The 16,200-nt window shown below is 42.2% G+C and overlaps 1 protein-coding gene across 1 annotated transcript; it reads right to left on the reverse strand.

The window, feature by feature from the left end:
• Nucleotides 1-818: 818 nt before the first annotated feature.
• On the reverse strand, nt 819-15,780 carry galr2b (galanin receptor 2b). Its single transcript, XM_015948611.3, has 3 exons — nt 15,412-15,780; nt 12,501-12,883; nt 819-4,446 (listed from the first exon to the last, which is right to left on the reverse strand). The coding sequence occupies exons 2-3, from the start codon at nt 12,872-12,874 to the stop codon at nt 3,681-3,683; spliced, it is 1,140 nt and encodes a 379-aa protein (XP_015804097.1). The 5' UTR covers nt 12,875-12,883; nt 15,412-15,780; the 3' UTR covers nt 819-3,680.
• Nucleotides 15,781-16,200: the final 420 nt, after the last annotated feature.

Consider the following 16,200-nt stretch of genomic DNA (forward strand, 5'->3'; position numbering starts at 1 on the left):
TTAAGAGAAGACTTGTTCTCACCTGGATTCCTGCTCGTTTACCTCTTTTCCTCCGACGTTTTCCTGGGACCGGATAAACATCGCTTGAGGCGCCTGGTTGGAATCGTCGTTTGGCTCCGGGCCGGTGCGCCGCTCAGGTAAACAAAAAAGATGGTACGTCCTCGGTGCATCTTGGGCGATCGTGAATGAACGGAAGGACAAAAGAGTCTGGCGATCATAGGAGATGGTAGCAGGGACACTACTGAAGAGGATCGCAGACAGGAGCAAGGTGGAAAAGAGGTTAGTCGAGAAAAGTTTGAAAAAGTGGCCGGTGACTGCGGCTAAGCCAAGCACAGGTGCCATCTTGTTACCGACCGGAGATGCAGGAGCTAAACTCCTGGAAAACAATAAACACAAATGAAAGTCAGGTGTTTCATGGGGCTGGTGTCAAACACCCTGAGACAATAAAAAAAATTGATGCCCATCAAAAGGTTAAAGTCTGGAGTGAGAATAAAACACAGAGAATCCTGATTTTTCAGTAAAAACATTAATATTTAGTCTTCCTGTGGTAACTTGTTAGCATGTTCTCAACATGCATGAGTGGGTTTGGGTCCTCTGCTCTCTTCCCTTAGAACAAATCATGCATGTGAAGTTAATAGGGGACTCTTTGTTGTCCCGAGGCGTGAGTGAGGGACTGGTTGGCTGTCTATGGTGTGCCCTGTTTCTCGCCTGATGACTGCTGGAGTTACACCTTGTAAATAAATAATTTAAATAAATAAAGAGGAATGAGCAGGTTCAGAAAATGAGTTTAATTTAAAATGAAGTAAACTCTTCAGAAGAACCTCACAGAACATTGTTTATTTGGTCTTATAAGTTAAAATGCTCCTCATCCGTGTGTGTGTGTGTGCGTGCGTGTGTGTGTGTTTATGTAAATACACAAGAGAACGGTGTAACAAAGCATCAGGTTTGTAAAATAGATTCCCAGGATTTAAACTGCACCTCCTCATCAGTTCTCATGCTCAAACATCCCAAACGTAACAGCTCTGACAAAGGATGCTGCCTTACAGGAAAACAAGCAGATTCTGGAAAAACTGATGATGCAAATGTGTGATCATCATTTCACAGCTTTTATAACATCTGATACACTTTCAAATACAAAAATATTATGTACATTAATTCATTAAAATGCATAAGGTTTTACACTAAAGAGAAACATGCCCGCAATACAAGTATTGCAAAACACAAGTAAAGCAACGTATGTGTACTTTTATTTGACGACTTGAACCCAGATCTGTTTGATTTAGAATTAATCCTTCTTGTTCATTTAACAAATTATCCTGACTAGATTTAGTGCATTGTTTTTTAAGTTACACAAATGGTTCCTTGAGACAAGTGAACAGCATCTGCATGCACGACACAAAACAAACACCCTGTTTCACAAAAAGACTTCACCCTCTGATTACTGAGGGGGGGAGTTCAAGGCTAAACTTGAAGATCACAGTTGAGTTTGATGTCATGTGAAAAATAGATAAGTCCCTGAAAATAACACAAAATATAAACAGTGATGATGCACTTTAGAAGTGATCTGTGGATGAGTGGAAACGACAGAAGCACCACCTCCCCGCTGCTCACAGAAGAGGCGCAGAGCCAGATTTAGGTCTATAGAAGCCAATCTTTAAACTGCAAAGTGGGCCAGTTTTGTGGCGTGAGATCAATAAAAGTTCAAGGTGTGGGAAACTTGTTTAATCAATACATTTGCAGTAGTCCCTGGTAGGAATAAAAGTCTTGCAAGTTGTACTCAAGGCAACAAAGCCCAGTAGTCCTTGGATCAGCACTATAGCAGAGAGGGGCAGCAGACAGCAGGATTTGGAGTCTTATTTCCTGATATTTGGACATCTTGTCTAGGATTGGCTAACAGCAAAGCAACACTACTACTGACTCTGTTTGCGACATTGATGTTTTATCTCACATGTGGTGGAGTTGCTAATGCTAACGGTTAGCTTCTAGCCGAGATGTTCTCTGCTGTGTTTTGAATAAACCAACAACAGCCTTCCCCGTCACAAGTCAAGATGGATGAGTCCATGAATGTTAAATGACAGTGTGACGTAGATCTGTCAGGCGTTTCACATCCTAGAGTTTCACCTTCTATTTTCTATCAGAAGCTAATGCCGGAGACATGATGTGGGACACTGTTTTCATGTTCAGCCTGCATGAAAAATTCAGAGTGACCGATTATTAACCATATGCACCTAAATCACCTTATCATCTGGGTCCACCATGCTGGTTGGCAAAAGCATGTAAACAGTGGGGAACAGAAGCAAAGGGAAAAGTAGCGCCTGAGATAGTTTTTTTTGTTGTTGTCATTGTTGTTTGTGACGTTTAGCATGGCTTAAACTAGTTCAAGGCAAGTTCAGTCATCAGCAGAAGTAGCGCACCTAGGTGGGGTAACGGTGAAGTACGGAAGTACTGAACGGAGAGGAAAAAGGGGCAACTGAGGTTATTATTATTATTATTATTTTGCCAGTTTAGCCTGGTTTCTACTAGTTTACGCCCAGTTCACTTGTGGCAAGATTTAGCATACCTAGGTGGGGCTCATCGAGAGCAGTATTTACAAATTGTTAGCTAGCTTACAAACGCTAGCTTTTGTTCTCCCTGCTGCTGTTCACTGATGTAAACAAGTTGCCGACTTTGCCAGAATTCACCCCACAGGACTTATAATGTTATGTAATAAACAGCATTTCGCTTCACACTGGAAAGAAAATACACAAAAAAAGTCGCTTGTGGGGGTCACCGGGTTCAGATGCTACTCACAGCCCAGGACCGGACAAGATATCTCTCATCACGCTAAATAAATAACATCATTTTGACATACATATTCCTACAATGCAAAAATATTACTGCTAGTAATTATCTCGCGTTTCACTGCAGTGGACAGTACAGCATGTCCTCCAAAGTGAAAATATAGGATTATCAATAAGTAGTACAAACACAACACATTTATCATTTCAGGTCCATAACAGTCAGTCTCTGTCATCCTCACAAAAGGTATGCACGCTAATTTTACCCAGTAAAACGTGTTTGCTACAAATTCGGAAATACTTTGAGGGCTTGATTTGTTCAATGGAACAATAGAGGACACAAACCCACTCATGCATTTGATTGATTGCTGCACTTCATCTCCATCCTCAGTCTTCATCAAAGTTATTTTTAAAAAACGAGTTGAGTTTACATCCTTGTCTGTTAATGCAGCCAACCGCACAGCAACCTATTAACATGTTGCTGTGAAATCAACCAAATAAAAGTGATAAAAGGGGACAGGCTTGTTTTGACTAGCTCACAGGAGTTGCAACATTTGGAAACAGTCTTTCTGCCAACCATCGTGGCAAAGGGGGTGGTTCCAAAAGTGGCGTGGCATCACATGCAAAGTCAGTAATCAGGAACAACCATTTAAAAATGGATTTTCATAGTTCCACTCTTTCAAGGAATAGAAACATGAAAAATGAGAAATTGAGAATTTGAACAAGCTTTTCAACTTTCTGCGATGGCATCTTAGGGATTTCATGATGAATTACAAAGAGTTGAGAGAAATGAACATAACAGTTACATTCTTCTTGTCTTTACACATTGCCCTCTAAAAATTCATACCTTGATTGACAATGTACACATAAGTCTATCTGCTCTGAACCTTCACTGATCACTGGTCAAGTTGGTTGATGAAACGGGAGGTTCAGGGTCACTGTGGCCTCTCTGGGCTCCACTCGTCTCGGCCTGTTGATCATTTCACATTCATTCTGCCGCATGTTCTCCTCGTTCATGTGGGACACCTCCGTGGAGCCTGCTTCGAACCCAGGCCCGGTGTTGGCCACGTGAACCACATGAACCTTGTTTCTTCCATTTTTAATCAGGATGCAGCTAAAGACTTTCTTGAAACCTTTGCGGAAGTGTTTGGACACCAGGGCGTACACGATGGGGTTGACACAGGAGTTAGCGTAGGCCATGCAGTGGGAGAGGAGCCTGAAGGCATAAGTGGTCTGATTAAAAGGAAAGTCTCCATACAGATAGCACAGAATCACCACATGATACGGCAGCCAGCATATGCAAAACAGCACAGTGACGATGATGATCATTTTGGTGACTTTACGTTTGGCTCGCTTGGATTCTGACATGCCGTCCAAAGGGTCAACAGCAGTCCACAGGTACTTGATGGTCCTAGTATATGAAAGGCTCACGATCAGCACAGGAATGACGTAGCCAAACAGGAAGGTGCACGTGTCAAGCACCTTACGGTTCTGCTCCTCCCAGCCGGGGATACAAACAGTACTGTTAGCAAAATCAATCAGGTCGTAGTAGCTGAGATATGGACCTGCAAAGACAAGGGACAAACCCCAGATTACCACCATGGCCACCATGGCGTTACACGGGGTTCTTAACTCTCGGGATCGCAGCGGGTAGCGAATGGCCAGATACCTGCAGAGACAAAATAAATCAATTATCATATGATTTAATGAAGCTGGAATTGTCAGGAATACAGTTTCAAAAATAAAAACTCAACACCTCCAGTTGTATTATCTTTAAAGAGAGCCTACACTTATTCCAGTAAATCTGTTGTGGTCTCTAGTGTAGTGTGAATGACTGCCCTGTGAATCATTTTCTGTAGAAAAAAAGCTCTGGCATTCCCATTTCAGGAAGTAGAAATTGGGGGGGGGGGGGGGGGTGTTAACTCATTCACTGCCAGCCGTTTCCTGATCGGTAAAGCCCTTCGCTGTTTTTTTAAGAGTCACAGAACGTTTCCCGCGAGGATGATGTAGATGCCAAGACAACCAAAACAAAGAGGAGACTCACCTCTTACATCAGGAAGAATCTATGCATTTTGAGCGTTATCCGTTCTTTCATAATCCGTTGTTGAATTGTGATCGGCAGAAGCTTTTCTGGTTCGCGCCTCACTTTTTTACAGCCCAAAACGATCTCCTAACACATGAATTTTCTGCTTCCTGATCATGTGACGTGTGACGTATGCGGATGAAGATCGGCGTTAGAGCTGAGAAGTTTGTTCTCTCGGCGCGGGGACTCGTTCCGACACCCACACAGTAAAAAAAATGCAAATGACAACTTTAGTCGTCAATGGCAGTGAATGAGTTAACGGCAGGATGCTGTGTTCTCTCCTGGGTGCTATATCAACATAGCTTTCTGCAGTCGCAAGCCAAGATGGGTGAGTCTGTGAATGCTAATGTTCTCCTAAGGCTGATGTGTTGGTGCCAATGCAACTTAGCTTGAATACCCAAAACACTGTACCTCTTAGACTGTTTGCAAAATCAATGTCGTTTGAACCGATCCGGAAAGCTGACACTCTGCACTTTGTAGTGGTATGATTATACTTGCATTTAGTAATCTTAGTATAGATTCTGACATATTTTAGAGAGTTTTTGCTTTTGCTTTTGCTGCTCCTGACCTCTCAAATGCACTCCCACTCTCAGTGCTTCTGGCTCCCTCACTTGCACGTTTCAAATCCAGCCTTAAGTCACATCTCTTCAGAATGGCTTTTGGACGACACATGTTTTCATAGCGGACTTTGTCCCTGTAATGTATTCATTTCCTTTTACTATTTTACCATTCTTTTGCTCTTATTCTGTTGTTTTCATCTTGTTATTGCAACCACATTTTTATGTTTATTGCAATTTGTGTTGCATTGTTGATTTTATCATATTTTATGTTATATCGGCCTGTTGTATATTCTTTGATTGTGAGGATTCATTTTAACATTGGTTTTACTGATCTTCTGTCTCTTTTTTACAACGCTGTTTTTAAATGTGCTCTATAAATACAAGTGGTATGGTAATTATTCATGTGGTTTTTTAGCCGTAGTTCATGTTTTTAGCTGTGTTTCCTGAGGGTTTTAGTCGCTTGTTAGATTGATGCTATATTCTGTAAATAATGGAAGGAATACCAATCAGAAAATCTTCCAGAAAGGGACAACAACCCTCTAGATTTATTGAGAAGGTTCCCGACGTAGACAAAATATTTTTGCCATAGCAACCATTTTTTACTTTTCCTGCACTGACAAGCAAGGGCAGGAAAAGGTGTACACTGTGGAAAAAAGTCACTTCCTGGATGTGCAAGGAGTGCAACGCTGGACAGCTCAAAGTCCTAAGAGGGTCAAAGAGTCAACTTCAACAGGTGAGATTGGTCATGTAGTTTTCTACATCCAATAATTAATGATTCCTTTGTCAATAATCAATAAATGTTTGATGTTATTACTCATGAGTCGACTGATCTCTGATGGGTTTCTGCCGAGTCCAGCTGTTTTTGTGGCTATTTCAGGTAAACAGCAAATTCATTTCTTCTTTTTTTTTGCTTTTACGGAACACTTCAGTCAGCTCTCCAGAAACACGGAGAACAGACTAGCTGCTCTTTGAAATTTCCCTGAAATGGGGACAAAACCACTTCTGTTTGACATGAAAGAAAAACTGCAGACACTTTGAGCCTGCTCTTGTGGAGCTGCGGCGACATGATTCTTCACAGACAAAACTCACCATTTCCAGCCGAAAGGACTGAAATGACTGTTTCGATGGACTTTCAAAGATGCATTTCACTCTAACCGGTCAAATGCATAAAAACAGATGCAGGTTCTATAAATCTGACCGACTTTCATACCTGGATGAGCGTGAAGCCCACTGAAAGCTAGTGTTGTCAAAAAAATCGATACCCAGATATAAATCGATACTAAAAGTGGTATCTAAATTAGATATTCCATCCCTGTGGTATCGATATTATGGACTATTATACACAGCCTTCTTCAAGTACACCGACATGCACGACAGCCAGATGCCGTAAAGCAGCCTCCGCCTCCCAGACAAACAGAAGAAGAAGACGCCGCATGGCTACATTGCAATTTCCCACGCGAGTTGTCTACAATCCAAGTTTTGTCTGCCAAATAAATAAACAAAAACATAAACAGCGAATTTGGGAGGCGCTTCACAGCCCAACTTGTGTTGGGCTACATGTGAATGTGGATCGTTATGCTGATCTTGGCCCTCTTTCTCCATACTCAAAACCAGTTGTTACCAGTTTGGGGGTGAAACTTGATGTAGGACTTAAATTTGACGCTCACATCAATTCTGTGGTCCGGTCCAGTTTCTTTCACCTGAGACGCCTTGCTAAAATCAAGCCTATGCTGTCGAGAGCCCACCTGGAGCGGGTACTGCATGCCTTTGTAATTTCTCGGCTTGACTACTGCAACTCTCTCTACGCAGGGTTGTGTCAGTCAACACTGCGTCGCCTACAGGTTGTGCAGAACAGCGCTGCCAGGTTCCTGACTGGGACCAGGAAACGGGACCACATCAGTCCGGTTCTGGCCTCTCTGCACTGGCTTCCGATTTGCTATCGCTCACAATTCAAAATCCTCGTCTTTGTTTATCATTTCTTCCAGGGTGGTGGTCCCCCCCATCTAGCCACACTCCTGAACAGACACTCCCCATCACGCGCTCTGCGCTCCTCTGACCAAGGCCTGCTCGCTGTCCCTCGGTCTAGGTGTCGTACCCGTGGGGACCGGGCTTTCTCAGTCCTAGCACCGTTACTCTGGAACCAGTTGCCACCCTCAGTTAGGCTGTCCCCTTCTCTGCCAGTCTTTAAGAATCACCTAAAAACACATCTCCTCCGCTTGGCGTTTCCAGAACATGTTTGATTTTGGCCCTCTTTTATGTTGAATCCATTCCACAGTTTTCATTGGTACACTCAATCCATCCACTCAATCCAAATGTGTTTCACACATTTGTCCTTTACCAGAATGTTTCATCTATCTTGTAATTTCCATTTTGTATTTTGTAATTTGTTTTTTTGTAATTTGAATTTCTTTTATTGTTGATTTATTCAATATATTTACATACAACTGTACAATGTTCAGCGCTTTGGGCTTCCTGACAGGGTTGCGGAAGGCGCTTTATAAATAAAGCTTTGATTGATTGATTGATTGATTGAACTTAATTAGCATACCAAGTCCGACACGTAGTTGTATATTCACGCTTATGTGCTTAAAGGAAACTCCCGTTTATTGCAACCCGGACTTAATTTCTAGCATGCAGTACGTTTGTTTACTCACGCTGACAACTTTGGTGCTACTTGGATTCCCCGGGGTATTTAGATCTATCGGCGAATCGTCGTCAGCGTATATCCATATAACAGGTGCGGACGGGCACCAGTGGTGCAGCCTCGAAATAAGACATTATCTGCACCAAAACATCTTCATGTCGAAAGGTTTTGTTAGGAATCATTAACGTGATTCCCCTGTTCGTTTGGAGCGGGTCTGGTCTGGGATTTCTAGGTGTAAACAGACTAGCCGCGGCTAATCTAACCGGCGCTTTTAATGACGTCACTGCCGTGCGCCAATCTGTTTTTATTTAGATTACCGGTAGATGTACCTTTGTCCTACTGTGGAGAAATTCGCTTTCTCCCTTTATAGACCAACAGAGTTGTTCAAAGGTACAGAACAAAACATATGGCATTACAGTATTATGACAAAAATGCACCTTAAACAGAGTTTAAGCAGCAAAACATCACTCTGCAAATAGTGTATATATAGTGAGACAATTCATGATTTAAAGTGTTAACTTTCACCAGTTTTTGTATGCACGTTTTAAAAAATGCTGATACTTGAAAGGTTTAAGCACTTTACACACTTAATTCTTAACATTTAATTTTTGCAATATAAATGGAGGAATGTTATTTTTTGAATAAACTTGTTCAATAAATGGGTGTTTTTAAATAGTATCGAAATCGAGCATCGATTTTTTCCAAGTATCGAATCGAGTTTGAAATTTTAGTATCGTGACAACCCTACTGAAAGCATGAGCCTCTAGCTCACAATTTGATGACTGATACTGATCTAATTCTCTCAGATTGCTTTTTCTGTAAAATACTTTTTCCATTAGCAAACAATGATTTTAGATAAGCTTTATGTAAAATTGGATGCATGCAGTATTAAAGCAGCTGCTCTAGTCCTGATTAATTTCTGGTGCAGATTTGTGTCCAACTACCAATTTCAGGCTTATTTTTATCTGGGTAAGTGTGTGTGTATACCACATGAACACAGAGGAAGCAAGCAGGAGAGAAGAATCATTAGCCTCCTGACTTACATGTTTTTGCTATTTTCCACACAGAAGAGGAAACAACCATGGAATCCTCCAAAGGAAACACAGCAAAGTGCTGTAGAGCGGCTCGCAGACTGGTTGTTATTGACTGAGCTGATTAGGTTTCCTAACAGCTGCAATGACGGCTCAGCGCTCACTCGGTGAAGGAAATCTTCTTTATTTTTATTATTTTTTTGGTTTCTGCTGTTCTGCTTTAAAAGAAACCATTTCATCTGATATGAGTTCAGCCATTCATACGGTGCACTATTGAGTGACACCAGGTTAAGAAGAACTTTTCAACTAGTTCCACACGGGGTTTCCTTTGGTAACCAAAGAAAATGGAGAATACTTTCAGCTGAACCTTTCTGAAAGTGTCACTTGTTTTATTCAAAAACGTCCTCAGAAGCAAAAGGATTTGCCTGATGTTTTGTTCTGACAGCCGCTTTTTAAATATTTACCTTCATATGCAAATGAGTTTATATAACTTCACATGAAAGACTACATCATTTAAATCTAGGATTTGGATATTTTTATTTATTTTCTGCCATAAAATTATTTAGATTATATGAATATAACTAGAACAATGAAACAAATAAGTAAACATGCATGAGCATGCCAGAAAAAAAGTATTTTATCTTAAAAATCTTTTCACAGATTTTAAATTATTACCCTTCTAACAATCCATCCATCCATCCATCCCCCATTCATCCTTCCATCAATCCATCCAACCATCCCCCATCCATTCATTCATCCATCCATCCATCCATCCATCCATCCATCCATCTATGGATATCCCCCATTCATCCTTCCATCAATCCATCCAACCATCCCCCATCCATTCATCCATCCATCCATTCATCCATCCATCCATCCATCCATCCATCCATTTTCATCCGCTTATTCGGAGTCGGGTCGTGGGGGTAGTAGCCTAAAGCCTGATTTATGCTTCTCCGTCTGCGTCAGTGCGGAGCACACGCAACGCCATTATCCGTCCTTGCGTAGGGATCCGGCAGGCCCGCAAGTACGTACGGAGTCGAGCCCACTTTTTTAAACATCCGTCGAACGAGACGGATTACGCAAGCTTGTGATTGGTCAGGACGCAGCTGTTTACAGCGCTGCCATTGCAAAGAGATCCGAGGATAACTAGCGGCAGACACGGAGAAGCTTGAAGAATGCCTCGCGAAAAAACTCTAAAAATATGAATGTTTAATTCTCCCGTGACTGGAGGAGTGAAAAGATGCACAGCAAGCGTTTTATTTGTGGACGGAAATGACAGGAAACGTGGGTTTAGAGGTGGGGAGCGCATGAAGTGGTGGGAGAATGAGAGACAAATATGTCCGTGTTAAAAGTCTCTTATATACACAAAAAACACAATATAAACACACTATCTTGGACCGATACATGACAGGATACCAAAGAACAGCGCTACGCCCTCTGTTGACCTGCCGGGCAATTGCTTTGCAACACTCTCCAGGAGACGGAGAAGTATGAAAGCAAAACGCTTCCGTCAATCCGTGCGTGTCTGTCCCTTGCGGAGCTGACGGAGAAGCATAAACCAGGCTTAAGGAGAGGCCCAGACTTCCCTCTCCCCAGCCACTTGGGCCAGCTCCTCTGGGGGAATCCCAAGGTGTTCCCTGGCCAGGTGAGAGACATAGTCCCTCCACCGTGTCCTGGGTCTACCTTTAGGTCTCCTCCTGGTTGAACATGCTCGGAAAACCTCACCAGGGAGGCGTCCAGGAGGCATCCTGACCAGATGCACGAGCCACCTCAACTGGCTCCTCTCGATGTGGAGGAGCAGCGGGTCTACTCCGAGCCCCTCCCAAATGGCCGAGCTTCTCACCCTACCAGGGAGAGCCCAGCCACTCTTTGGAGAAAACTCATTTCAGCCGCTTGTATCCGCGATCTCGTTCTTTCGGTCACTACCCAAAGCTCATGACCATAGGTGAGGGTAGGAACGTAGATCGACTGGTAAATCGAGAGCTTTGCCTTCTGACTCAGCTCTCTCTTCACCACGACAGACCGGTACAACGCCCGCATCACTGCAGATGCAGCACCAATCCACCTATCGATCTCACGCTCCAGTTTTCCCTCACTCGTGAACAAGACCCCGAGATACTTAAACTCCTCCACTTGGGGCAGGACCTCATCCCTGACCTGGAGAAGGCATTCTACCCTTTTCCGAATCAAGACCATGGTCTCAGATTTAGAGTAGCTGATTCTCATCCCAGCTGCTTCACACTTGGCTGCAAACCACTCCAGTAAAAGCCAAAGATCATGTTCTGATGAAGCCAGAACCACATCATCTGCAAAAAGCAGAGACTCAATCCTCAGACCAACAAAATGGATGCCCTCCACACCTTGGTTGTGCATAGAAATCCTGTCCATAAAGGTTATGAACAGAATTGGTGACAAAGGGCAACCTTGGCGAAGTTCAACTCTCACTGGGAACGAGCCCGACTTACTGCCGGCAATGCAGACCAAGCTCTGACACCGGTCATACAGGGACCTAACAGCCCGTATCAGAGGGCCTGGTACCCCATACTCCCAGAGTACCTTCTAACAATATGAAACAGAATTACTTAACACTTCTGCAGCACTTTTGACCTGAAGTCTTGACTAAACAGACCAACAGGTGAGAGGATAATGCGTCTTAATCTCTGTTTAAATGTGTACTTACATAACAATGAAGACAATTACTGAATTGTTTCTGTTTATTCTAGCTCTTACCACGAGAATCTGAAAGAGCATAAAATCATTATTTGCATTTTCCACTTGTCTTTGCTTTTTTTTGAAAAGCAGCAGAAAACCTTTTCAAAACTAAAATAATTTAAAAAATGCACCACTGAAACACTGCTGGAGATAGTTTACATAAAACTAAAAAGGTTGCAGAGGTTTCATTGTGAAGGGATGAATTATGCACCATAGTTTTCATTTCATCTGCCTGTTGCATAAGTGTTGAATAAATAAAAATAAATAAATAAATAAATAACATTTCAGTAACGAATGAATCTGAAATCAAGTAAACAAAAAATAAGTAAAAACAAATGTTTGTCATGCCTAACTTAGACCTCTGTGAGGAGATTTTTCTAGTCTGATGTGCAGCTGCACTCTAATTGCTGTTAATTAGGAGGAGGTGCAGAGGATTTTAATGAACCAATTAGTGCATTAGATTTTCTTAAGTTAAAATAAGCACCAATTTAAATATATTTTTGTTTTTGTTAGTATTTGTTGTTGCTTTAGGACTGGGGCTTTACTAAACAACAACCTGTTTGAAATATGGCATTCAACTATTAACAAACAAAATAAGGAAACAAACTAATGAGAAATCAGAGAAATGGCTGCTGAACATCAGGGAAAACTACATTTACTGTCTGCAATCTAAAAGGTAAAACTTCCCACCTGTCGACAGACACAGCTGCCAGAGTGAAGCTGCTGGCATACATGGTGAGGTTGATGAAGAAGTGGACCACTTTGCACATGAAAGAGCCAAATACCCATCCCTCCAGGGAATAGATGGTGGCTTGGAAAGGAACGCAGAAGATGATGAAGAAGAAGTCAGCCACGCTCAGGTTGAGTATGAACAGATTGGTGGTGTTGTACCCGACCTGCCCACTCCGCAGCAGCACGGCCAGCACCAGGCTGTTGCCGATGGTGCCGAGCAGGAAGATGATGGAGAAGACCACGGATACGATCACGCTGGTGGGGTTCAGCTGGTAGCTTTCTGACACGTTGGTCTGACCTCCTGGCCGGCTGAAATCCTCCAAATCAGACATGGTGGATGTCTGGAGTGAGAGAAGATTTAAGGAAATTCTGATCAAATCAAATTTTCCATCACTTCTATTAAATCTGAAAATGCTGTTATGAAAGGAGGAAAGCTTCTGCATTAGTGATCTTTGCTGGCACAGTGCCAAAGACATTTTATCTGCAGCTTTCAGATTTATTAAAATGTTTGACAAGCTCCCATGCACAGAAAAAGTCTTCTCAGAACGATCCCCAGCTGAGTTATTCCAAACAGGCTGATATTTTACTAGATGAACACAGGGACCATTTTATTGTTGGTTGTAGCAGGTTCCACAGAGTTGAAGGTCTCTGCAAATGGAAATGTTGATGCTAAATTTATAATGAAAAATTTTTGGATCCATTATTTTAAGGTTTGCTGCCTAGAAGGGTTCATCTTTATTCGTTCTGATGCCTTTTAATTCTGCTGTTGGTTCCAAATATGAACTGGAAGGTTTTAGGTAAGGTGGTCCAACAGGCCACTCGATGCAGCCTGCTCAGCTCCACTTCTCTGTAATTGATTGGATCTTGTCTCTGATCCAGCGATGGGTGCTCTGGTTATATTCACTCAACAAAAACAAAGAGAGCAGAAGCTCTTCTCTGCCTTGGATGCTTTGCTTCCAGCCACCATCGCAGCAGGATTGATATTTTATAATGAGCAGCTCAGAGGAGGAGAGACCCGTCTCTGCCGATCTCTGGCCTGAAACAATGTTGTATAGGAGCCTCCGTCCCCCTGCTGCATCTGCACAAAAAGATGCCACTTATGATGTCACACACACACACACACACACACACACACACACACACACACACACACACACACACTCTTATAGTACTGCATCGTGACAAGTGGCACAACATTGAAATCAAAGTGGTGCACTTGAAGGTGAGTCACAGATCTGCATGTCTAAAAGCATTTTATAGACCCAGCAAAGCATCAGACCATTGAGGGTTGTGTTCAAACGTAAAAAACACCCTTTTTAATTTTGTTTGGCTATTTTATTTTCCGCTCACTGATTGTTGAGGACCCCTCCATGAAGCACAGTGAGCATCAATACAATAGAGGAAAAATGAAAACACAACTGATGCATGATAGGGATTTAGAGTAGGTGCTTTTTTCATTTTTAGTGAAACGTCTGTTTTTCAAGAATCAGTGGCCTCTTTGGTAGAAATGTGTGATTTTAGATTCTAATCCCTGTAAAGTTTCAGCTTCCTGGTGTGTTCTGGAGTGATGCAGCTGGAGGAGGATGTGCTCTGTTAGTCTGGAGAATATTTGATCCATTTTCTGAGAAAATGGCAAAATTCTCATTTTCCACTGAGCTTTCACAGGAAGCTATTAATACGTTACTCTCAAAAGCTTACTGGTTGGTGACGGTGTGCAAACAGGCACTAAAATCAACTCAGGTGAGGAAAGTTTTAGTGTAAAATGCTGAGCATCACAGCATTTGCACTGTGTTTTGGGTGTTCAACCATGCAGGAGATCAGAGAGAGCAGGCAGCCCATGGATCTGTGATCGCTGCTTTACAAGCTCAAGCCGGATTCATCAGGCTACATGAAGAAGAAGCAGCAGAACTGCTTTTTCATGGAAGCACCATGGAGCAAGAAGCAGCTTGATCTGAATTAAAGATGCACATAGATTAGATCAAACATGAGTGAAAGTACTGATGTGATCCAGGATAATGTACTTTCCCTTTTGTGTCACCTAAAAAACTTTAAAAACATCAGAAAATAAATGTAAACAAAAGCCTCAAAAGTACTAAAGGAGGACATTTGAACGTCACCTACTATGTCCATCCTTTTCCAGCTTTCAGCAGTGAGCTTACATTTGTGGTTTTGTTTTTAGAAATCAGGATCGTGACTGAGAGCAAAACAGAAAAGATAAAAAGATCATGTTTAGAGAAAAAAAATCACAGGAATGCCCTTAATACGTTTATAAAGAAGGGCAATAGCATCTTCTGGGTGCCGCTGTGGAGGAATTCACAGCTCTGTGTCTCTGTTTCCACCAGAGGAAGAAATCTGGGCTTATATTAAACTTCCATCTGCAGTGAGACATCAGTGGTGAGACTCCAGTTATCACAGAACATGTCTGAGTCCCGCCGGGATCACAGGAAACCGGAAAAGACAAGCTGGAGCTTTACGGTGATGGGGAAGCGTCTGACAGGATGGGAAATTTGTAGACTTTGTGATGGATGCTAGCAGATATTTAGACATTTTTGGAAAATTTCAAAAAAGAGTATTAAAAATGAGAAAAGGAGAGGATGATGATGGGGTGTAGCAGAAAAAACTAGCTTCAGTGGAAACATATCTTAAGAGAATTTGGTTTAAGCCCCAAAATACCCGTAATAATTAAATCCAGAATGTCTTCTTTATTCTGTCTTTGCACTGCAGCAGTCAAACTTTTAAAGGAAGCAACATTTCTCTAAAAATGGTTAATTCTGAGTAATAGAACATGACCATGAATGATTTATTGTTTCATTTACATGAACAGCAACATTAGCATGCAGTTCAGACAGACGCAGCATGAGAAACCTACCAGACTCGTTAGATGGACACTACTTAAAGCTTCCACATTCTTCTCAGATTAGAAAGACTCCCAACGGAACAGAGCTGGGAAGATGCTCATTTTCTTTTTGCACTGAAGCCTCTTTCCGACCAGCCTTCATCTCTGTCTGCCTGCGTTGCTGCTGTTTTCCTCTGCCTCTGCCTGGCTCCCCCACCGCTCTCCCCACGTGAGAACTCCTCCTCCACATTCACTTTAATGTTCACACCTCACTGCAGAGAAGGATGGAGAGAGAGAGAGAGAGAGAGAGAGAGAGAGAGAGAGAGAGAGAGAGAGAGAGAGAGAGCTGTATTATCTAGACGGTCTTCTCATTTATTAAAGTTTATCTGACAAATGGCTGTCACGATTCTGCTCCCAGATCAGCCTATCTTTGATTAACACAGCTTCAGTGAAAACTACTGTTTGCTCAAAGGTCCATAATTATGGTGCAGCTGGTTGTTCGCTGCAGAAATAAAGGGAAAAACTGTGGATTTTCATCCTGTTCAGATTTAATTAGTGCCAGATGATGTTTTCCAAGCAAAAACATGGTTTTAAAGCCACAAAACACTCAGAAACACAAGAATCAACAAGAGAACCGACAGGTTTACTCACAGCTGACTTCATGAAACATCTTAAGTGATAGACCATGTAGTGTAAGCAAAATGAGTACTTAGCACAAATCAAACAGGGACGTGGTAGACCACGATCTTAATACATCAGAAACAAAATAACTAATTGTCAACCCAAGATTTCAACCTTCCCCCAAAACTCTTGTGTTCATCA

This window comes from Nothobranchius furzeri, chromosome 5 (genome assembly GCF_043380555.1).
Source record: "Nothobranchius furzeri strain GRZ-AD chromosome 5, NfurGRZ-RIMD1, whole genome shotgun sequence".
Lineage (NCBI taxonomy): Eukaryota > Metazoa > Chordata > Actinopteri > Cyprinodontiformes > Nothobranchiidae > Nothobranchius > Nothobranchius furzeri.

Excerpts from the sequence above, each read along its gene's own strand:
- galr2b (XM_015948611.3), bottom strand. The coding sequence starts at position 12,874 with ATGTCTGATTTGGAGGATTTCAGCCGGCCAGGAGGTCAGACCAACGTG. Across the intron at positions 4,447-12,500 it reads GCAGCTGTGTCTGTCGACAG|GTATCTGGCCATTCGCTACC; the intron begins GTGGGAAGTTTT and ends TTGTCTCTGCAG.